Source organism: Nannospalax galili, unplaced genomic scaffold, assembly GCF_000622305.1.
Source record: "Nannospalax galili isolate Female #2095 unplaced genomic scaffold, S.galili_v1.0 scaffold893, whole genome shotgun sequence".
Classification (NCBI taxonomy): domain Eukaryota; kingdom Metazoa; phylum Chordata; class Mammalia; order Rodentia; family Spalacidae; genus Nannospalax; species Nannospalax galili.
The window spans coordinates 710,878-733,772 of NW_008333776.1; the positions used below are offsets into that span (position 1 = coordinate 710,878).

A 22,895-nucleotide genomic window follows, 5' to 3' on the forward strand; every position below is an offset into this window, starting at 1 on the left:
TTGACTGGTTTTGTTGTGCCTGGCAGAGAGTCATTTGTCCCTGATTGAGTGGGTGCTGTTAAAAAGTATGTAAAGACATACAAGGGCAGCAGGGGCTGTGATGCAGCTTCTTTGCATGTTTGCATGAAGCTACAGAGCAAAGTCATGGAACACACTTTTCTGAATCCCATTTCCTGGTCTGAACATGGAAAAAAAATGTTTCCACTTGTCATGAACAGGTGTCTCATGGAAATAAATCTCAGGGTGGATCGCTCTAGTTTCAAACCCCAATTCGTTGAACTGCTTTTATCTACATGTTTTATGTGTATTAGTGTTTGCCTGCATGTAAGTATGCCTATGTCAATATCCACATTGACAATGACCACAAGGCCAAAAGAGGGTGTGAGATCCCTGGAACTGGACTTACAGACTGCTGTTAGCCTCCATTTAGGTGCTGAAAACCAAACCCAGGCCCTCAGTTAGAGCAGCCAGTGCCCTTAACTGCTGAGCTTCTGACCCAGCTGCACAATCTGAGAGGTTACACTTGCACGCCCTCTGTCCTCCCTTCCCTGGGAACAGGTGGTCTGGGTGGTCCACAGTTAGGAGATAACTTTGCCAGTTGTTCCTTTGAGTCTTTTCTCTGTCAAATCTTTCAGACATCTGACTCCTGGACTGCTTTAAGTTTTCTCCCAAGCAATTGGCCAGTCACTCAAAGGGGGCCAATGGTGGCCTTTGTAGTGTGGACCACAAATAGTCTGCAGAAGGGATCATCCTTCAAAAGTCCACAGGCCTGGGGAAATTTCCTTCCCTGTGTAGTCTTTTCTGTAGTTAGCCATCATGCAGCAGGTGCCCAGACCCAGAGAAACGAACCTTCATTCTTCACCCTCTTATTGCCAGTGTCCTACCCTCCGGGGACTCTCCAGCTGCACCTCCTTTGCCATGAGCAGGCACCTGTCACTCTGGTGAGGAAGTCTCCTGCCTGCCCTAGGAGAGAAAAGCAGCCCTGTACTTGATGGGGTTCTTGGGTACAAACCATAACAGCTTATACAGTTTCTGGTTAGTTTGAATAGCAAGAGGCATAGAGGGACTGCTGATTCTGGGAAAAGACAGTACACAGTGACTTCAGAAATGGCCACACTAATATTCCCACAGCCATAAGCCTGACTTCTCTCTCTACCCAGAGTCCTAGCCCCAAATATTATAAACTCTAGTGAGCTGTGAAATGGCAGAATCCAGGAGTGGAAGCCAGTGTAGGGTGACTGGTTTTTCTAGAACTGAGCCCAAGCAGATATGGTGAGGGTTACCTCTCCCTTATCCTCTTAAACAACTCTGAGAGCTTCAGGCAGCACTCACATGCACCCATGCACCCAAAAAAAATGCTGCTATTTATTCATTTTTGGTGTTCTGAACAAAGACAGAAATAAATGTAAGGATTATCCAAAATGACACTTCATCAAATACTATCTACCCCTCCCCTCACTGTCTTTCATCAGAATAGCTTTAAAAGGGGGTGAAGCCGATAAACATAGGTCTTTCTTTCCTGTTTTCATAGCCTCAATTGGATGCATGCAGTTACAACAGAGGTGGGAGTCAGTGGGTGAGACTAGGTTCAATCCCAAAGGTACCTGGCTGTTCCCAGGTCAGCTGAGACTTTACTGAGGGCTGAATTCATCCAACAGTCAGATTCTGTTTCATTCTGGGTCAGGGAAGAGATGCAGAAAGGACCCCCCAGCCCCATCTCCCTTTCATCCCTCAAGAAGGAACCGACTGAGAGTAATTGGTGTAACATATGGGCTGATTTTTTGCTACAGTTCTACAGCTGTTCCAACCTGTCTCCTTCCCCTTCTGCAGAAAGGAACTCAACAGCTGATTGAGAGCAGGCGCTATGACACCCGGGACGATTTCACTGTGGTCCTACAGCCGTTCTTTGAAAAAATAGATGTTCCATGGACCCCGGTAAAGAAAGCATGCATTGAAGATAGGTGGAGCCCCCAGATGGAGCACAGCTGCATCTTCTGACATATCTGTAACTGCCCCTCCTTTTCTGCTCTGTGACCAGGATGGCTTGCCAGACAGCTCTTTCTTTGCCCCAGACTGTTTCCACTTCAGCGCCAAGGGTCATGCCCGAGTAGCTGCTGCCCTCTGGAAGAACATGGTAAGAGCTATGGGATAGGAATCCTCCCTCCCAGTCCAACTGCCTGTGCCCTCCCTCCCCCTGCCTCCCTCCTCCATCCCTGGCCTCCATCATGACCTTGGCCACCTGTTCCTCACCCCCATCTTCCTGCTTCTTGGTTTAGCTGGAACCTGTTAACCAGAAGACAAGAAAGTATGACTTTGAAATCAAGACCCCTATCATGTGTCCTAACAAGGTAGAGTGCACTGTTCTGGCAACACCCTCAGAATACAGCATCTTCTCCAGGTTGTGGCTCTTGTTGGACTGCTAAGTTCATTTCAGCCCAGATCCTCACCCCAGCCCCTCTCTGCCCACCTACCTGCCCATCAGTATTCCAAGTTAACCATCCAAATCACCTCCTCTGATTGAGCAGAGAGGAATGATGACACCCCCCCTCAAGAGACTTGAAGGCTCTAGTAAGTCTCTGCATGTCAGGAATGCTGACACAAGTCTGAGCTGTCCCCTGTCCTTCACAAAGGCAGTGTGGAGCTCTTTTTCTGAAGGATAGGAGCAGGGGAATGTCCAGGGCAGATGAGACTGGATAGTCTGTCTTCATGTAGCCAATGGCTTATGACCAACTGGGAAGAGCAAGGAACCAACACTGAGCATGATGATGTCTAGTTGAATAGAGGGTAGAGGGTTGGGTAGTAAGTTGAAAGATGGAACTAGAAAAACAGGCCATAACCAAGAAGGAAAAGCATGTCAGGACTCGCACTTCTACCCAAATTCTCAGAAAGATTATTAGAGCTCTGAAGCTGCAGTCCCCAGTCCTATGAATCCCTTTGGGAACCCAGAAGGTCCTAGGCTTCTGGCTTGGAACAGCTGGACTAGGGCTTGCATGAGTCAGGAAAGGAAAAGCAATCTGCTTTTTCTCACCTGGACAGGAAAGTACCCAGGCTGCTGCAGGGCAAAGTGGGTGTGGGGTGGTAAGGCATCCTGGGGTGACAGGGACACTATTAGGAAGGTACTGGGTAGAGAAATATGGTCCAACTTCCTCGGTCAATAGGCTGAGTGCTGGCGGGAAGACACGAGCATTCCTGGTAGCTGCTTAAGAGTTTAGTCCAAGTCTTGGGTTAAGTTCAGGTTGCAGAGAAGACCCTGGTACATCTTGGGAGGGAGCACCTGGTAGCCCATCTATCTGGAAGGGTCTAGGCTCTGAACAAGATGCTGGGGAGTCTAGGAAGGGGCATTTCCAGGCTGGTGCACGTACTATCATTGTTCACCCCCTCTTCCCACAGACCTGGCAGTTCCTGAGCACTCACAAGAACAATGCACAGGTACCTACTCATAGCTTCCTTTTGGCTTACCAGACAATGGAGTGGGCAGCCCCTGAGGGGGACTGACCCAGTAAGGCCTGTGGGAAAATGGGTGAAAGTTCTCAGCTGGAAGCCCAGAGGGGTCATATCCTTTTGTAAAACCATCTTTCCATACACACCGTCCAACAAAGTAAAGGACTGAGTTCCATTCAAATCAAATTGCAGCCCCACCAAAATTAATGAAGTTAACTAACCCCTCACAGGGCTGGGAGAGGAGAAGAGGGTGAGGTGGGTCATTTGTTAAAGCCCTGAGTCTTGCCGTGGATGAAGGAGAGATCTAAACTAGATTAACAGATCTCAGTTTAGCTGGTGTTAAGAATCATCTAGTGGGGGCTGGATAGATGGCTCAGCGGTTAAGAGCACTGACTGCTTTTGCAGAGGACCCAGGTTCGATTCCCAGCACCCACATGGTGGCTATGAACCGTCCTTAACTCCAGTTCCAGGGGAATCCGAAGCCCTCTTCTGACCTCCGCGGCATTGCATGACACAGGTGCACTCTCATGCATGCAGGCAATACACTCATACACATAAAATAAAAATATTTTTTAAAAATCACCTAGGGAGCCTTCTTCAAAGGCCCTTGGAAGTCTCTCTCCAGATATAAAACCCAGGGGTCTATATTTTTTTAACACCTACCGAATGACCCTGATGCTCAACCAGCTTCTCTGGCACCCTTTAACTGTAAGATGCTGGCATTTATTCTTTGCCTTTAGGACTATGGAACCTGGATGCTATGTGAAGACAAAGCCCCTTCTGCCTCTCCCCCAACCTCAGGTAAGCCTTCATGACACACTAGGATTCAAGACCCCTCCACAAGGCCTTACACATCAGTGAGCACTCAGATAATACTTCGTATAACTACTCGAGACAGTTATGACCAGTGTTTGCTTCCCGTCAGGGTTGGGCACCTATTTAGCTCCCCTCTGTCCCATGGAATTGTCATGTCCAGCAGGTCCCAAGGCATTCTGGGCCAGGAGCTATTTCCCATCCTCCTGCTTTCAAGCTCCTAGCAGGACACAGGTGGAGGACACAGGTTCACAGGAGCCATGTGAGCTCGCTCATGTATAGCCCAACCCTGTGGGATGGTAAAGCCCAGAGGTGGGTGGGGCCAAGGAGTTCCATGAGATGGATGGCTCTGTGGGCATGTGTCCTCAAGCTCTGCCTGCAGAAGAGTCTGAAACGTTTTCTGGGCTCTGAAGAAAGGACCTGAAGACAGGGAAAGGCCCAACATGATTATTTCTTAGATTCTTGTAGGGATTTAGAACCCAGATTTAAATGGACTGTACATCAGGCCCTGCTGCGCGTCTCGTATGGTCCACTGCCTGTCTGGTTGGGTACTTAGGTCACAGCTGGCTTCTCATGTGACCACCAGCACTAAAGTGGGATCCTGCTCCACCTGCCCTTCTGTCCCCACTTGCTGCCCTACAACAGCATTCTGTCTCTCTGTCCTCTCGCCCCAGCCTGACACAGGTGCAGGATTTGGTTATCATGTCTCTCATGCGGTAATGCTCATATAAAACTTCTGTTTCCATGGCAGTTTGGGCTCCCCGGTTCTGCATGATCTAAACATACATGCAGATTTTGTTTCTGGTTTTGCTTAAAGCAAAAGCACATACTCTACCTGTAGCATCTTTCCCAGACTCAAGTATGCCCACTTATCTTTCAGTGCATGCCCTGAGACCCGCAGATATACAAGTTGTGGCAGCTCTGGGGGACTCACTGACTGTAAGGACCTTTGGGCCCTGGAAGGTGGGAGTGGGTATGGCAGGGCCAGTTCCAAGTCCTTGGCCTTTTCACTCCAAGGCCTGCACTCCTTCCCTACAGTGACCTGCTTTTCTGTCCTGGTCCAAAAGAGTGGCAATGATTTGATTTTACAACTATTCTCCCTAGTATGTGTGCAGGGGAAATCTTTTTGGGGTGTGAACTGAATTGTCTCAGTTTGAAGAGGTTTTAAACACCCATCAGTACTTTTTGACATATGCAAAAATATGTCATTTTAACTCAAACTTCTCCTCGTGCTTGTGTGAGTGCTATTCTCCCTCTGGATTATGTCTTATGATCAGCCCAGACCCCTATTTCCACTTCACCTCATTGCAGAAAGCAGCTTTATCCTTCAGTATTGGATAAAGCTCTGCCTCTTACTTCCAGCACTGGGCTATGCTGCCATCCCAGGGCACCATCTTCTGGCAGCACATCTGGGGCTTTATGAATGCCTTCCTGATGGCTCTCAAGGAAAAGAAGAGAAATGAAAGACTTTATTGGAAATCTTTCCACCGCAGCAGCTCCAATCTGAGTTCTTTCTGCATGTTCATAAAGACTCATGCAGTGTGATGCTGGCAATATTACTGATGTCACTCTCTTTTGTAAAGCATTTGAGAGTTTTCCAAACAGTCTTTACAACTATGATCTAAGTTGGCCCTCAAACCTCCCTTGTGGAAAGGCAAGTTTATTCATGGATCAGTGAGTTTGAGGAAGCACAGCTGGGAGGGAGGGTCACAGACACAGCCTCCTGGCTGCTGGCCTGACACCCCTCTTGCTTCCATAAGTTCACTGGGAACCACATCTTCAGAACCTCGGTGTTCACAGCCCCTCCTTTCTCTCTGACTTACTGATTTTCCTGTGGATTTTGGTCTGTTTTCAAAGGCTGGCAGTGGAATCGGCTCCCAAGAAGGCAACCTCCCAGATGTCATCACACAGTACCGGGGATTGTCATTTAGGTAATTTTAACCCTTGACTTCTTCTTCCCTAGGGCATATTCCCCTCCTCCCCAGAGATTGGATGAGGGTTTCTTCAATTTGCTTGTTTGTTTTTACATTTGCTTTTGGGTTTGTTTGTTTTGCCTGTATCTCATGTAGCCTACATTAACCTCAAACTCTATAGCCAAGGATGACCTTGAACTCTTATTTATCTCCCAAGTGCTGGGATTACCATCATGTACTGCCATACCTAGCTTGGGTAGGGACTTAACTTCTATAAATGCACAAATCCCAAAGAATAAGGACTGGGTCTAGAAGGGGCTTTCAGAAGGAAAACTATATGCCTGCAAACTGTGAACATTTGCTGACTAGAGAAGATATTTTGCTATTGGTAATCTTTTTATCTTTAAATTATGCAGAAAAAGTAAATCAAGGTTCTTACCAAACTCCTGGGCCAGCAAATTCAACATGAAATGTACCCGAAAAACACCAAGTCCTTGAGTCTCCACCTTCCCATGTCTGTATCCATATGTTGATGCTCCTATATCTGTCTTCATGTATGTATTCATGTTGTTCTGTACCTCCGCTTGTACATGTATGTACACATCTACACAGAAAACTTCCAAGCCCCAACAAACGCTTCCAGAGGAAATAATGAAGGCAAAATCACAATCAGTGGGCATCCCTGAATCTCTCCTGTGTGTTGGCACAGGGCTAAGAACTGAGCTGGGTAGCCAAGGGAGCTGTACATAAGGCACATGCTCACCAGGAAAGTACTTTTTGCAACCCAAGTGCCACAGGACTGGAGAAGAGGGAGGAACCAACCCTGCCAGTCACAATGGAAGGCTTCCCAGAGAAAGTGGTACCCGGCATGCTTTGAAAGATTAGCCATTAGCCACAGAAGGGGTGAGAAAGGGCACCCCAGACACAAAAGTAGAAAAGCTCAGGTTCAGGGTGTTAGGTATGCGGTTAAGCGTGAGTTGTGTTTTGTTTCTTTCTTTCCTAATAAACTATGTGCTTTTGCATGCTTTAACCATTTGGAGGGTGATGAGCAGTTTAGGATTTTTCTGGGAAAACTAGACCAAAGCTGGCCACCAGAGGGCAGAGCACTAATGAGCTGTGGGCTTGCTTCTTCCCTTTCCTTTGGGTGCATTCATTTCAAGGATCTTCCCCTAAGAAAGTGAGAGAGAACAAGATGGGGTGATAAGAGCTAAGCAAAGTCCCAGAGAGAAAGGTTTCCCAGGGTGAAAGACAGGACCACACAGCTTGTAGCCACTCCCAGGGCAGACCCAATGGTCCTTAGCGTGAATGCAATCTTCTCTCCCAGGACTAAGGTACCCTTCAACTCAGAGGCTCCCACATTTCTACATCTTCTGCCAGCTCAGTCTCTGTAGTGGCCTGCCTGGAACAAAACAGAACCTCAATTATCATTCTCCCACATTACTGAAACTATAAGGAAAAAAAAGGAAGAGTGAGAGAAAGAAAACAGGGCTTATTACAATCTGGAAAAAGCATGAGGAGGTGGCAGCTGCTCTCTGCCTCAGCTAAGGGCGGCAGTGACCTCACATCATCATTATGTGGGGAAACCACAAGGTAGGTGGGTCAATTCTCCCTGGAGGAACAGCCTGGGGAAATGAGGTGACAGGCCCAACCTCACAGACAGTTGAGCTAGTGGGACTCCCAACCCAGAATGGTGGTCTTCTGGAGATTCCCTTCACAGTCATGCAGATGTCTAGCCAATGTCTCTTTCCTGTGAATGAAATGCCTGAATTTTCTAGTTATAACTCCAAAAACTCACGTCCAATAACTGCTGTCCCTTGAAGTTTAAACAAAACCTTGGCTTGTTCTTTTTATTTATTTATTTTGGTCTTTTTGAGACAGGATCTCTCTGTTGTGCCAGCTGACCTGGAACTCACTATGTAGACCAGGCTGGCCTTGAACTCACAGAGATCCACCTGCTTCTGCCTCCCAAGTGCTGGGATTAAAGGCATGCACCACCATGCTTGTTCTAAATGTTCCAAATATCTCGCCCCAAATGCACCTGTGTTGAAAATGGAAGCTTAGGTCAGAGTCTGAGAGACAGTGGTAGACTACACAGACAGGTGTTCCTCAAAGTGTGTTCCATGGAGTGTTTTGCTAAGAGGGGGAACTCCTTTTTATTTTGGGGGAAAAATTACCTACTACCTCCTTCCTCTGGGGAATTCACATACACATCAGTCTGTTAAAGACTCTGAGAAATGTTGCATTGAATAAATCTGTTTATATTTTATGTTTGATCTAGCATTTCCTTTAACTCTAGACTTTTTTCCCTTTGTTTACGTCTGTTAATAACCCCTGGGAAACATCCCTGAAGTAGACTGATCTGAGAAAAGCAATTTTCTGGAGCTACTAAAGCTTCTACATTGGAAATACTGGGGAATTAATAATTCCAGGAACATTAGAAAGCACATCGGGTCTCTTCCTCCAAGGAAACAAAGCGGGAAAAATGGTTCTCATGGAGTTAGATGTAGGGCAAGGGGACCCAGGATTCTTGGGGAATGGGTGACTGCAAGCAGGGCCTGCAGAGATTTGGCTGTGTTTCCAATACCTCCACTCCAACCTATGAGATCATGCATCATCACTTAGTTTACCAGTGCAGTGAGCCAGAGGTCTTTAAAGCACAGCTTTCTCTTTCATTGAAATATATTAGCTTGTCTGGGATTACTTCATGGACCAAAATAAAATTTGCTTACCAAAAAGAAAAAATATATATAGCATTCTTGTTTTTTTCATTGGGAGTTCAATTTCACATTACTGAATTATTGAAACCCTTTCAACAAACAGGACTGATCAGCTCCTCTACTTTTCTGTACATGAGTGATGACAACAGATAAACAAAGCCCAGCCATTGAACTCAGAGTATTACAGTTTACATTCATTGAAGGGTCTAGAACATGCCACATGTTTGATATGACTCCGTTTCCCTTTCATGTTTACACAGTTCTGAGCAAAATGGTGGCTTGAGCATTTTTACTTCTCTGTATTTATTTGTAGAATTGTCTTTTTCCTCCTGGACATTTAATTCTAAAATGGCACCAGGGAGAGATTTCCCTGGCCTGCTGGCCTTGGTCTGTCATCACATTTGTTTTTAGCACCAAGAGGCCTTAAAGACATAACAAAAGAAAGTATATGAGGTATTTGTTTATGTATGTTTTCATTTTATTGAGGGGAAACAGAGGTAGCAGATTGGGGCGGGCAGTATACAGATTTATAGTTTCATTCCAAGTGTAAAATGCTCCAGTTCGGTGCCTTTGGTTCAGAGAAAGGATCTAAACCTTCATGCAGACTTGGGAAATAATCCATATAAACAAATGTCAAACTGTTAGCCGCCTAGGTCCAGACGCCCGATGGGCCATGGAAGGGAGAGCTGAGCAGTGCAGAAGGGCAGAGCTTCCTCCAGCCTTTCTGTCCACCTGAGCTTCTTGCTGAGCCTGTGGCTTAAGCCCTTGACCAACCTGGTATAAAACAGCTGACTTCATTCCAAACATTCCTTGACTGAAGAGCAATTACTGACTCATGGTCATCCTTTCAAGGTCTCCACTGCTGGGCTGAGATGCTAAGGCTCTGTTCTCAAAATCCACTGGACTGGAAGGCTGTGCTGGGGCTGAGCAAAGAGGCACAAAAGAAGAGGGGAAAAAAACACCAAAAAAACAAATACAAAAAAAGAATACTAAATACCAGATACCTCAACACCTAGTTTTGTTAAAATGGAAATTATTCTCTTCTTGCTGCCTGTATGTTGTGCTCAGTTTAAACGTGGAAAGAAATGAACCATTTTAGAGTATGTCTTGAGATTAGACCAGATAAAATGAGATGGGGCACTGGAAGACAGCAAGCATCTGCTCTCTGAATCTTCCATTGGAATCTACCTGATACAGAGCAGAGAAGGGCTTATCTGTTCTCAAAGTTTCCAGCTCAAGCTGGGTTTTAGTTACCTTTAGCAACTTAACCTCTGTGCACCTTCATTTTCTACTCTGGCACATGGATATACTCAAAGCTAACTCATAAGCTTATGAGGACAGGAGAATCAAGGCCTATAATATAGTCCATGCTGGGCACACAGAGTGTTCTCACCTAAGCACTCTTTCTTGAGTGGGTACAAAAAGAACTCTTTTGCCTTCAAATCCTAGACTATAGGTGAAGCAAACTATTGGTAAACGTAGAATTTTCTCGAGATCTCTCAGATTCTAAGAATAGTGGGGTTCTTTGGTAAAGTGTATATACTGACTTGATTTCTCTCCTTCTTTGGCTTGCCCACTCCCTACAGTGCTGGCGGGGATGAGTCCCTGGAGAACGTGACCACCTTACCCAGTAAGTAACCACCAAGGGCTTGAGTGGGACCACTCTATCCATCTGACTCTGAGGCCTCCCAAGAAGATCACATAGCCTCATCTTATGGGCTTCTGCTATGAAGCGGAAGAAGAGGCCCTAGACAGGCAGCCAGGGGGTGGTATGGAATGAGCATTGGATTTGGAGCCTAAAGATCTGGGTTCAATCCCTACCTTTCTATGTGCTTGTGAGGTGACCTAGGGCAAGCCATCAAATATCCTAAGCCCTAAGCTTTTTCAACTGACCCAGTCAGTGCCCTTCACTGCACTGTGAATTGAAGTATATCTGTAAGTAGGAGGCTTTTGCTGCCTTGGCTGTGTTTTATTGCATCATTTCAACTGAGAGAGGCCCTAGTTTATGTCAGGCACATGTGCAGCAGCCCCTGCCTATCCCCAAGAAGCATGACAATGATGGCACAGCCCATCGTGGGACCCTCGCTCCCTCAGTACTGAAAAAGGTATCCTGGTCTTGTCCTGAGCTCTTTCCCAGAGTCTATCCTTCCTGTTCCAGATATCCTCCAGGAATTTAATGGAAATCTCACAGGCTATGCGGTGGGCACCGGTGATGCCAGTTCTACAAATGCATTCCTTAACCAGGCTGTTCCTAGAGCGAAGGCTGAGTATGACATTTGGGGGCAGCAGAGTGGGGAACAGGAGCACACGGTCCCTCAGAGATCTCCACAATAGCCTTCGAATGGGGCCCTTTATCCATCTGCAGCAATGATTTTGAGGCTCAGGCTACTCTTCCCTGAACCCCTGTGACTGAGGCTATATTAGGGAGGCCAGAGGGCCTTGTTGGCCTTGGGAAGGAGCAGTGCCCCTACACTTGTTATCCAGCCACTTGGCCGGGCTTTCACCTGCTTTATCTCCTAAGAATTGGACTGACTGAACAGTGAAGCCAATTTAAAAAACTCACCCCAGCATAATGGTATAAAGCGATCCACTCTCAGACTGGATGTGATGGTGCACACCTTTAGCCCCAGCACTCAGGAGGCAAAGGCAGGCAGATCTCTGTGAGTTCAAGGCCAGCCTGGCCTACATAGTAAATTCCAGGCCAACTGGGGCTACAGCGAGACCCTGTCTCAAAAAGACCCAAACAACAACAACAACAACAAAAAAGAGATCTACTCTCCCCAGAGTCTCCCAAATGTCAATTGCCCTATTTGATCTGGGAAGGCCCACTACATTGAAGTCAGGATCTCTGGCCTGAGGAGGCCCCTGGAAAAGTCTCATCTTCTCCCTAACCTTAAAATGGAGCTAACAAGAAAGGGACTAGAGACACTCAGAAGCCACTGAGGCAGAACTGTCCAGCCTCCTGGGATGGTCTCCCAAGGGGCCATTTATCCTTCTCCTGGAGGCCCCAGAGTCTTGGGACTCCTGCTCCCCACAGCTCCAGGCCCAGCCACGTGAGCCTCTCATGCTGAGCCTCTTCTTGTTCCAGCTCACACCACTAGTTGGTGGGTATGTCCCCCAGAACTGTTCACTGGGTTTGATGATAATAATAGCTTGTGGCACACAGTTCCACCACAGTATCCCAGGAGTGATGGAGCCATCACTCAGGCTATACCAGGGGCCTAGCACCCATTTCTCCCATGAGTTATAAACCCAGGCATGTACAAGGCATTTATTCACTCACTCTCCATCTCTTTCTGAAGCACCTAGATAAGTTCACAAGAGCAAATAACATATATAATGTTCATATATGTATGCATATATGTGTTGCATGATAAGAGTAGTCACAGTCATTGGGACAAAGGAAAAAATTAAGTCAGTGTGAACATTTTTATGGTTATTATGCTTGAATATCAAGCTCTTAGCTTCCTGGCAACCAGGGGGAAGAAAACATTCTAAAACTTTCATACATCTAATTGCATGATCTATACCAATTATTCAAAAGGGACAGATGACCCGTTCTAGTTGACTGATTATAGATTACACACCTGTCAGCACTCGAGGCCAAAGCAGGAGGATCAGTTCAGGGTCAGCCTAGGTTATATAATGAAACCCCACCTGGAAACAAAACAACAAAGGCGAATGGTTTCTTAGTGTGGAACCCTGACAAGACCACCATGAGCGATAAATGTACTTGGCAGGAGCCTTGACTACAGCTTTTAGAACTAACACCTAATCGCTAATCAGCTGTTCATGTGGTTATTGACAGCCTCAGGGTCTGATGGGCATGGTATCATGAAAGCCTGGAGCGTGTAGTTTCTGCAGGAGGAAAACTCTGGGCACTGTTCCTCAGTGAAAGCTCTCGCTCTCTCACTCTCACTCTCGCTCTCTCTCGCTCTCTCGCAGGGACCTTGCAAACCAAGTCCAGACTCTGCTTCAGAGGATGAAGAATGACCATGTGAGTCACAGTGATGGTTATTTCTAAACATTCACTGTTTAACCCACTGAAGTTGTCCCCAAATGGAATGGTCTGCCAGGAAAAGCAGTGAGCTCCCTGTCACAAGAGGCATTTAAGCAAAGGTAGGGCAGCCCTGTCTGGGACCTTCTGGATATCAATGGGGAGAAAGTGGCTGCTGGTCACAGTGACCTCGAAGGTCCCTCCTGTTACTAAGACCCTGGTTTATAAACAAACCTCTAAAATGCTGTCAGCCCTGAGATTCTGATTCTATTATTTCAAGTGGGCAAGGAAGTCACAAAAGGTTGATTGGATTTCCTGGAGCTGTGATGGGCTTGGGGTTGGAAATGATCAAGTGTTTTCCTCCTTCCTAATGCAGAGAGTGAACTTCAACCAAGACTGGAAGGTCATCACGGTGATGATTGGAGTCAGTGATTTATGTGACTTCTGCACAGATTCAGTAAGAGGACAGGGTCTGGGCCTGCTCCCTGCTCCTGACTTTCACCATTAGGCCCTTGGAGATCTTCTAAGAGAGGTCCCTACTACTGACTCTAGAGGGTATCCAACTCTACCCACATTGCACATGTGTACACATAATACAGGTGCACCCATACATGCACACACACACTTCTTACCCTCCACTCTGAGGTGGCCAGCACCATCTGCATGTTCCAAGTATGAAGTAGCAGGTGGCACGTATGTGAATTGCGTCTCCTCACTTTACAGCTCTCATAAAAAGAAGAAACTATAGACCCTAAGCCCTTAGGAGAGGACTCTCCGTTTTCTGCTCTGTTTAAAACTTCCAGCCTTCTAGCTGGCCTGTCTTTGACAACAACAGTCAGGTGGTCAGCTCAGATTCTGACATGCCAAGTTAGTCACAGATGGAGATGAGAGGCAGAACAAATCCTTGGAGTGGGATCCAGAAGGGAAGCCCACAACCGCCCCTGTGCCCTCTCACAGGGATCAGCAACTGCTTTCCCTCCCATCTCTTTGTAGAATCTGTACTCCGCAGCCAATTTTTTTGACCATCTCCGCAATGCCTTGGACATCCTGCATAGAGAGGTAAGGTCTTCTGTTAACCATTTGCAGCTCCGGCATGATGGGGGTTCGTGTGGGAAAGGAGAGGAAGGGTAGAGAGAGCCAAAGGCCTGGGCTTTGCCTATATCCAGAGAATAAGGTCTATTCCCAAGTTAGCCTTATTCCATTTGGAATTAGCCCCAGAGATCCCAGGTATGAAGAAAGGACGGCCACTTCTATCCAGGACATTTCTTGGAAGCAGCAGCTAGCTGGGTGGTACCCAGGCTGGACCCTGCTTTCTGAACCATGTGATGTGTCTAGAGTGAGTCTGTCTGGTTCTGCATCTGGCCTCACATCTTCCATCCCACTGCTAGATCATGGCAACAACAAGCTGGATGCCTAGCTGCTCAGGAGGAACATTCTGATCACCAAATGCTCTTCTGGGTGGCTGAGTCCCCATGCCTCCTCAACAGAGGTAGACCAAGTCAGGCTGGCAGTAACTGGTTCAGGGCTAATGGCCTGGCAAGCAGGTCACCTATGTCACCAAATTTTGGCTTGCTAAATGGTGGTTAACAGAGTTGGACTCTTAGCATTTACTATCCCACTCCAAAGGTACTATAGCCCATGTGGGACACCCCCACCCCACCCCTCACAAGTGCAGTTGTGTGATGCACGGGCTATAGCACTCTATGCAGTAGTCGCTGGAACTCAAGGCATGGGATGAACTAGAAGTCTAAAGGGACCCTCTAGCACACCCAGGAGCCCCTGTTGCATCTGCAGCCTTGCCCCTAGATGCCCAGAGCCCTGGTCAACCTCGTGGACTTCATGAACCCCAGTGTCATCCGGCAAGTGTTCCTGAAAAACCCAGACAAGTGTCCAGTGCATCAGGCCAGGTAGGTAGATAGGTGCTGATCATCCCATATTGGCGATTTCTCAACCCCTGGTCTAGCTTACAAACAGCTCTGACTCCCCAGGATCTCTGTAACTTAGTTTATCCATGTCTATAAACAAAGACTTGCACTAGAATCATCCTTTTCTGGGAAGTTAGGGCCTTGACCCTGCCCCTTGCCCAATCCCAAGTGCCAGGTACTAGGCAGGAACTTCCATGATACCAGGAGCCACAGGGGCTAGTATCTAAGAGACTGAGTAGCCCAAACCACAAAGGGGCAACATAGTGAACTATGTATATGTGGTTGAACTACAATAGAAAATAAGAGAAAAAACATACAAGTCAGGTACCTTATGGGGAAGAAGATAACTGGGAGGAGTGCAAGGGACCTTCACACTGAGACTGCTTTGCTGCTCAGACCAAGTGATAGATACATAGATATGTGTTTCATTATTCTTCATACTTTCTGCATGCACCACTGACTTGACAGCTCTCACAGAACTTACTGTGATATGCCATCTAATGCTCTCTAGTGATACTGGAAACAGTTGATCCTCATGGGGCTGCTAAGCAGATATGTTTGGTAGGATGGGTGTAGCAAATGATTTTTAACTTAAAGTATTTTTAACTTACCATGTGTTTATTGGGACATGACCCCATTGTAAGTCAAGGATCATCTTTAACTTTTCTTTTACTATTAAGTACATATGAGGCTGGAGAGATGACTCAGTGGTTATGATCACTTGCTGCTCTTGCAAAAGACCCAGATTTGTTTCCTAGCACCCACATGGCAGCTCATAATCATCTGTAACTCCATCTCCAGGGAATCCATTGACCTCTCCTGGCCTCCATAGGGACTGCATGCACATGATACACATAAAATAGAAATTTTTTTTGTCTTTTTTGAGACAGGGTCTCCTTGTAGCCCCAGCTGTCCTGGAACTCACTATGTAGACCAGGCTGGCCTCGAACTCACAAAGATCCGCCTGCCTCTGCCTCCCAAGTGCTGGGATTAAAGGCGTGCGAAACCATGCCTGGCAAAATAGAAATATTTTTAAAAGGTTTATTAACTATATATGGAGAGTGTGTCACTGAAGGGGGGAGACTGAGGCTGTAAATATCGAAGCCTCAGTGTACCTGCTCCAATACCAGAGGATGCATTGCTTTTATTATTTTTATTAATTTTTAATTTTATTTATTCATATTCTGTTATTTTTAGACTGTTCAAGTTAAATTTTTACTTAAACACTCCATTCTCATAGTCTAAGCTCTTTTGCTCAGCAGAATCTGCTGCAGGCCCAGCAGTCCAATCCTGGCACTTGTTAGCATAAATGCATTCAAACTCCAGCTTCCTCCCAGGCCTCTCAGGTGCCTCAGAGCATCAAGGCACATGTGCTCCCAAATCAGGGCTTGAGTGATTCATGATACCCCACCCTTCTCTGAAGCAGTCCCTGAATGGAGCTTCAGCTCTGGGTCTTCTTGCCTCTCTTCTTTGTGCAGTGTCCTGTGCAACTGTGTTCTGACCCCAGCGGAGAACTCCCACGAGCTGGCCAGGTTGGAGGCCTTCACCCAAGCTTACCAGGTGAGACACAGGAGTGTCTTTCCCTGTCTTCTGCCCATACTCACTTTGACACCACAGCCCAGAGCCCTCACCAGGTTTGGGGGTGAGGGGCACTCAAGAAAGGGACGAACTGCTCAGGGCTTGAGCAAGACGTCAGTTATCCTGGGCCCCTTCCTCTGTCCCCTTGTGAGTTTAACCTTCATTGTTGGCCATCAGTCCTGGGAACCACATGAGACCACCTTGAAGGCTACCTTCCCCTGACATCCATGGCCCCCCACTATAACATGAGTCCCTGCAGACAAGACCACAGGAAGGAAGGTTGCAAGCCTGGAGTTTGAGGACCTCTGGAGTGTCGTCTCTGATTTTCATTCTTTGTGGAACTTCCTGCCCTGTTCTTCAGAGATTGCAGATATTTTTTAAACCAAAGCTTAAAACACAATCTACCCATTTCCAAATTCTCTGGAATGGTGTTTGCCATCAAAAGCATTTGTAGTCTCTGGGGAAAGGATGAGTTAGCCTCCCTGTCCAAACTTCCCTGTGTGCCACCTGCCCTTATCCTACACTGTGCTGAAGGCTGCTGTTTTCCTGTATGTGTCCCCAGAGCAGTATTCTCCAACTGGTAGAGTCAGGCCGCTATGACACACGAGAGGACTTCTCCGTGGTGCTGCAGCCCTTCTTCCTCAACACTCTGCTCCCCATCCTAGAGGTACGCAGCCTTCCTCCCTCAGGCTCTGCAGGGAGATATGTTGTGGCATCTCTGTAGGACAGTTAAGGCATCCTGATGTGGGAATTTCCCATAGTTCCTGAGGACATCTCCATGATATCAGGTACACACTTCATAATGTCAGGCACTGTGCTTCCCATAGAAAAGACTACCACAACTTCCATCTGGGGATACTGTCATTCCCATAGAACAGAAGTACAGAGATGTGAAGCATCCTTCCTAAAATCAGGTGAAAAATAAGAAACAGACAAGATTCACAGGTACCCAACTCCACACTAGCACTTTCTGCCACATATGTGCTTTTTCCCCATGGAACCCTGCAGTAATAAAAGAGAATTCTGGTGTTACAGTCCCACCCCATTCCCATGCTCTTTGCCTGGAGCTTCCACTCAACGCAGAAGAGATCTGCAGACAGAGCAAGGTGACATTTATCCCAGGGTCTCAACTGGAGGGAAGCTGGAAGGAGAATGGCTCGGTGTGCCCCCGGGGGCTGCAGGAGTCAGGTGGCCAGCTGCCCTAGTGCCAGCTCTGGCCAGACCTGCTTGATACCTAGCTCCATCTTCTCTATCTAAGACTACCAAGGCTGGGGGCTAAGGGGGAAGTAGCTTTCCCCCTTTACTACTTGTATTATTTACTTCTCCCATCATTGCCTGACAAGTGCAAGTTAAAGAAGGAAGAGTTTGTTTTGGCTTACAGTTTAAGAAGAGCGATAGTCTATGATGGTGAGAAGGCATAGTGGCAGGAGCTTGAGGCAGCTGGTCACATTGCATCCACAGTCAGGAAGCAGAGAACAATGATTGCTGTTGCTCAGCTAACCTCTTTTTATGTAGTCTAGGACCCAAGTCTCTGGAATAGTACACCTCACACATTTCATGTGGGTCTTCCTACCTCAATTAACTGAATCTAGAAAATCCCACACAGACATGCCCAGAACCTTGTTCAGTGATTCTAGATCCTGTCAGGTAGATAATATTAACCATAACACTATTCAAGACTCCCTTTGGAACTAGAGATTCATTCCTTCCTCTATGGCATGAGCTAGGTATTATGCAAATGTGCCTAGAAATGAAAGCACTCCTTTTATTTCTATTTTTTTTCCTCAAGGGATAGAGTTCAGTTCACAGTTCAGGGGCACAATCCATTATGCCAAGGAAGTCAAGGCAACAGGAGCTTGAAGCAGCTACTCACATCAAGTCTGCAATCAGGAAGTAGAGAGAACTAAACTTGCTTTCTCCATTTTATGTAGACCAGGATCCTTGCCCAGGGAATGGTCCTATTCACAGTTATTGCTGAGATAAAGCATCATAACCAAGGCAATCGATAGAAGGAAGAGTTTATTTGGTTTACAGTTCCAGAGGCTTGGTCCATCATGGTGGGGGAGCATGGCAGAAAGCAGTCAGAGCAGAAAACTGAGCACCCTCATCTTCAAGCAGGTACAGGAAATGGGGCAAGGCTATGTATGAACTCTGAAAGCCCATCCCTAGTGATATGCCTCTTCCAGCAAGGACACATCTCCTAACCCTCCCAAACAGCACCACCAACTGGGACCAAGTATTAAAATATTTGGAGTCTATGGGGAGCATTCTCATTCAAACCACCACATTAGGTCTTTCCATATCACTTAAGAGAATCTCTCACAGCCACTCTCAGAAGCTAACCTTAATCTAGATAATTCCTCACAGGTATGCCCAGTCACTTGCCTCAGGTGATTCTAGTTTCCACTTAGTGGATCGTTAACATTAACTACCACAGTAGGACTACAACAGTATCCAAGGCACACAATAAAGACTTAAATATTTGTTAAATAAGTTAACCAGTCAAATCTTGGTCATTGCCCACTCTCCATCTAGGGAAAGTGGGCTTGCCACCAAAGAAAGAGTAGGATAGAAACATATTCTGAGCAGTCACAAATCATTACACTCCTATAGTCTTGAATCAAGAGCAAGACTTGGCCAGGTGCAAGAGAAGGTCCCTAGGAGCACAGCAGTTCATGTATAAAGATAGAAGAATTTGTATGGATAGAATGTTGACTACATGACATCAGAGTGAGAAGTGGGCCTTTGTCTTTGGGTCTTTAACTCCACTCCCACCTGCTGTATTGGAAAGAGCATTTGAAAAATGAAATATGTAGAATTTGGGTGCCAGAGAAGATGATAAGGGCTAGTTACCTGTAGGAATGCTCTCTTAAGGTAATAGGCCCTGTATGGTCAATGATCTGGGGCGCTCCTAAAGGAAAAAGAGTATTTTATGGTCAGTTGCTAGGATCAAATAAATGGTGTATGGCTCTCTCTAACCCAATAGGATCTTGAGGAAGTATATTTGTCTCTTTCAGAATGGACATCCAGATACATCATACTTCGCCCCAGATTGTATCCACCCAAATCAGAAATTCCATTCTCAGCTTGCCAGAGCCCTTTGGGTCAATATGGTAAGAAAAAGGACTGCTTCTGGGATTGTATCCTAGAACAAAGTACCATCCCCTAGATGGTACAAGATGGGGACAGGCCCAGAGGAGGAGCATCTGGCACATCTGTAGCAGTGTACAGTATGGCCCATGAGGAGACCTGAGGGTCTACTTAGCCAGGTTCCACTGTCCCCTGTCTTCTGTGCTTAAAGGTGTGATGAGGGATGCTCTCTCTATAAATGTCTATCAGGGGGCTGGGGAGATGGCTCAGTAGGTAGACCTGAGCTCAGATCCTCAGTGCCCATGTAAAAGCCAGGTGTGGTGGCTTACTGACCTGCTAGTCAACCTGAAACAGTAATCTCCAAGTTTAGTGTGAGACCCTGTCTCAAAAATTAAGGTAGAGAGCAACAGAGGAAAACACTTGACATGGGCATGCAGGAGTATGTGTACCCACTTACCCATTTATACACACATATAACAGAGAGAGAAGAAACCCCTCATTCAACCTTTTCTATGGACCAGCTTGTGCTGGGCAGTTGAAGCTATGTGATCTCATTTTAGCCCCTTTATAGCCCCACAAGAAAAATGTCCTGCATTTCCAAAAAGCTCAAGTTTAAAGAAGCTAAGTGACTCGCTCAGTAGCCAGCTGCCAGCACCTGGCAGAACCTGAAGTTGAAGCCGAGCTCCCAGAATGAAATTCTGAGCCTTCCTGCTGCAGGAGGCTGCCAGGGAACGTTCACTTTAGCAGAAATAAACAAGCATACTGTCTCTCTTTTCTTCCCTGATCAGCTTGAACCATTGGGAAAGAAAACAGATACTTTGGACCTGAGAGCATTCATAGACGTGGCCTGCCCGACCCAGGTAATAAAGGAGGGGCTGCTTTGCTCCTGCTCAGACCTGTCCCTTCTCCTCCAACACAGCTTCCTCAGCCCAGCTCACCCCTGTGCTGAGACATGGATGTATGGGGAGTAGGGAGGAAGTGGATGAGTGCTGGTTGCTTCGTTAGGGATAGATGAAGCACTTGGGCCTCCACAGAGATCTCAGGGCAGTGGAAGCCAGAAGGGCAAGATGTGGCATTTGGGGCAGATGGTAATGTCCAGCTGTGGGTGGGTGGGAGGGTCCAGGGAAGGACTAAAGAACACAGAGCCTCCACTGAGGTGCTCTCCACACAGAGAGGGTCACAGTGGGAGTTTGAAGTCACCAAGGGAGAGCCCAAGCTATGTGGGGGAGGGTGCAGGAGAACCATCCTGAACTGGCATAAGGAACAGCTCAGGGCTCCTTTTAAGGAGGAATATGTCATTGTTAAACTTGACTTCAGGCCTGGAGGGGGGGCAGGTTCACGTTCCCATTGCTCCTGTTTCTGATCTTGTCTTATGGCTTTTTAACCAAATAAGGTCAAGGCTGGAGAGCCCTTAGCAGCCATAAAAGCAGAGTGCTTGACCTAATCTGGAAGGCTGCTTTCCAGCGCGGCTCGGGCTACACTAACCTCTCCTGCCCTCCCAACCAGGCAGAGCCCCAACCTAGGCCTCTAGCTCCCTTGTGTGTCTACTGGGGATCCCTGAGAAAGGGGGAGCCTTCATCCAGACCCATGCTCCCTATGTGCTACTTTTTTCATCCCGGTTTTTGGCCCATGGCTCAGTCTGATGTGGGATGAAAAGAGACAGTACTGGCAGCAGGGGGCTCGTTGCTGGGTCTGGTGCCCCAAGCAAAGGAGACAGTCAACATATAACTACCAGTTGTATGCGTGCCTCCAGTCTCAGTGGCCAGGTGCTGGGTAGAAGGCTTGGGCAAGATTCCTATGCGCTGTGTGTGAACTCTTTCATTCCCACATCCTGAGGATGGCCAGGGAGTTTGAGGGAGGGGCATTTGAGGACTCAAAGCAATGGTCATATTCTAAGGAAGACTCTTGTTTCCCTTTAGTTTGTGTACACATATATAATTGAGCATACATGTGCATGTGAAGACCAGAGGTCATTGGTGGATGTCTTCAGGTGCTCTCCACCTTAGTTTTTGAGACAGGGTCTTCTACTGAATCTGGAGCTGACCAGTTTAGACTGGCTGGCTAGCAAGTCCCATGGATCCTCCTGTCTCTACTCACCAGCTCTGGAACTATAGGTTCGCCCTTCCATGTCTGGCTTTTCATGGGTTCTAGAGATTCGAATTCAGGTCCTTGTACAGCAAGCACCAGCTGAGCCATTTCCCCAGCCTACAGTTGAGAATTTCAATACCTTAATAATCTGTATGACCATACTGAATATTAGCCAGGAAAGTCCCCTCCAAAGTGCCAGTTCTCCTTCCATTAGATAGTAAAAGGAATTATAAAGCGGCCATCATGTGTTCTTCCTCTCAACACATAGGTTAAGTGACAAACTGGAGCCGCAAGGCAACCTCTCCCGTTCTCTGCCCCAGATGATACTCTACCCAGCATCTCAAGTCACAGTGGGCTTAGCTCGACCCTTCTGTACAGAGCCTGACAGAACATTGGTGAGGTGAGGAAAGAGATCCAGCCTCTAGAACCAGTAAAAAGCCCAGCCTAGGAGAAGCTGTTGCTAAGCAACCCTGGAGCCCATTCCAAAGGGGTCCATCTGTTGACCAGCCCAGCTCCACCGTACTGTCTCGGGTGCCATCTGCTCCCTGCATGTGCCTCAGAGCCGTACAAAAGTCCACCAGTATCTCAGTGTGAGCTGATAGGGGCCAGGCAGTACATATTTTCATCCTAGCCATGTCTAAACATAGAAGCAACAGGCAGGATGCAGGGGGAGGTGGCAGCAAGCTGAGCATGAGCACAGAAGAGGCCTCGAGTCCCCGCCCCTCTCCTCCCCCAACCCCCATCTCTACTGCTACCACATTCTGCTGTGCCAGGTGGGGTGACTTAACATCAGTCTAGGGCTTTAGGATGCATTTTCAGATTGCGTGAATTATTTACAGCAGCCTCCTGATGAGCTCTGTGGACTAATTTCCATTCCCTGCCTTAATTGGCTCTCTGCCCACTCCTTACCTAACCCCAGAGCTCAACCATCTGGAAGATGAGCTCTGTTCTTTCTCCAGATTTTATTCTTCTTGACCTCACTTGTTGAAGTTTACTACCTCCTCTTTGAAATTCATTCTTCCCTGGACTTGTGAAGAATTAAGCACTTTCATTTTTCTGTTTTTCTGGTTGCCTACCCCATCTTTTTAATGGTGTCTCTTCTCTTAACCCTGTAAACTAGGCCCTTGGACTTTCAAGTCTGAATCCTAGTGTCCTCTCCATCCCTTCCTCCTTTCCCTCTCACTCTAACATGGATCTACTTCCAGGATCCCCCTCTTAAATTTCATTGTACCAGGTCCCTCCCTCTCTCACTGCCATTTTTTTTCTTTCTATCCCAGACAGCAATCCTATATTTTTAAGCCCTTAAAACACATTTCCCTCATGGAGGCTGCAT

General features: G+C 47.0%; 1 protein-coding gene across 1 annotated transcript in view; it reads left to right on the forward strand.

Moving 5' to 3' along the window:
- The window catches only part of Plb1 (phospholipase B1), a 129,710-nt gene that overhangs the window by 74,264 nt on the left and 32,551 nt on the right, over positions 1 to 22,895 (forward strand). Inside the window, exons 25-41 of the mRNA XM_029561251.1 lie at positions 1,831 to 1,935; positions 2,039 to 2,134; positions 2,277 to 2,348; positions 3,391 to 3,429; positions 4,182 to 4,242; positions 5,135 to 5,193; positions 6,112 to 6,185; positions 10,471 to 10,514; positions 11,043 to 11,151; positions 12,830 to 12,881; positions 13,258 to 13,338; positions 13,875 to 13,940; positions 14,688 to 14,788; positions 16,285 to 16,366; positions 16,947 to 17,051; positions 19,402 to 19,497; positions 20,263 to 20,334. Of these exons, the coding sequence (XP_029417111.1) occupies positions 1,831 to 1,935; positions 2,039 to 2,134; positions 2,277 to 2,348; positions 3,391 to 3,429; positions 4,182 to 4,242; positions 5,135 to 5,193; positions 6,112 to 6,185; positions 10,471 to 10,514; positions 11,043 to 11,151; positions 12,830 to 12,881; positions 13,258 to 13,338; positions 13,875 to 13,940; positions 14,688 to 14,788; positions 16,285 to 16,366; positions 16,947 to 17,051; positions 19,402 to 19,497; positions 20,263 to 20,334 (1,314 nt within the window). The remainder of the gene's footprint in view (positions 1 to 1,830; positions 1,936 to 2,038; positions 2,135 to 2,276; positions 2,349 to 3,390; positions 3,430 to 4,181; positions 4,243 to 5,134; positions 5,194 to 6,111; positions 6,186 to 10,470; positions 10,515 to 11,042; positions 11,152 to 12,829; positions 12,882 to 13,257; positions 13,339 to 13,874; positions 13,941 to 14,687; positions 14,789 to 16,284; positions 16,367 to 16,946; positions 17,052 to 19,401; positions 19,498 to 20,262; positions 20,335 to 22,895) is intronic.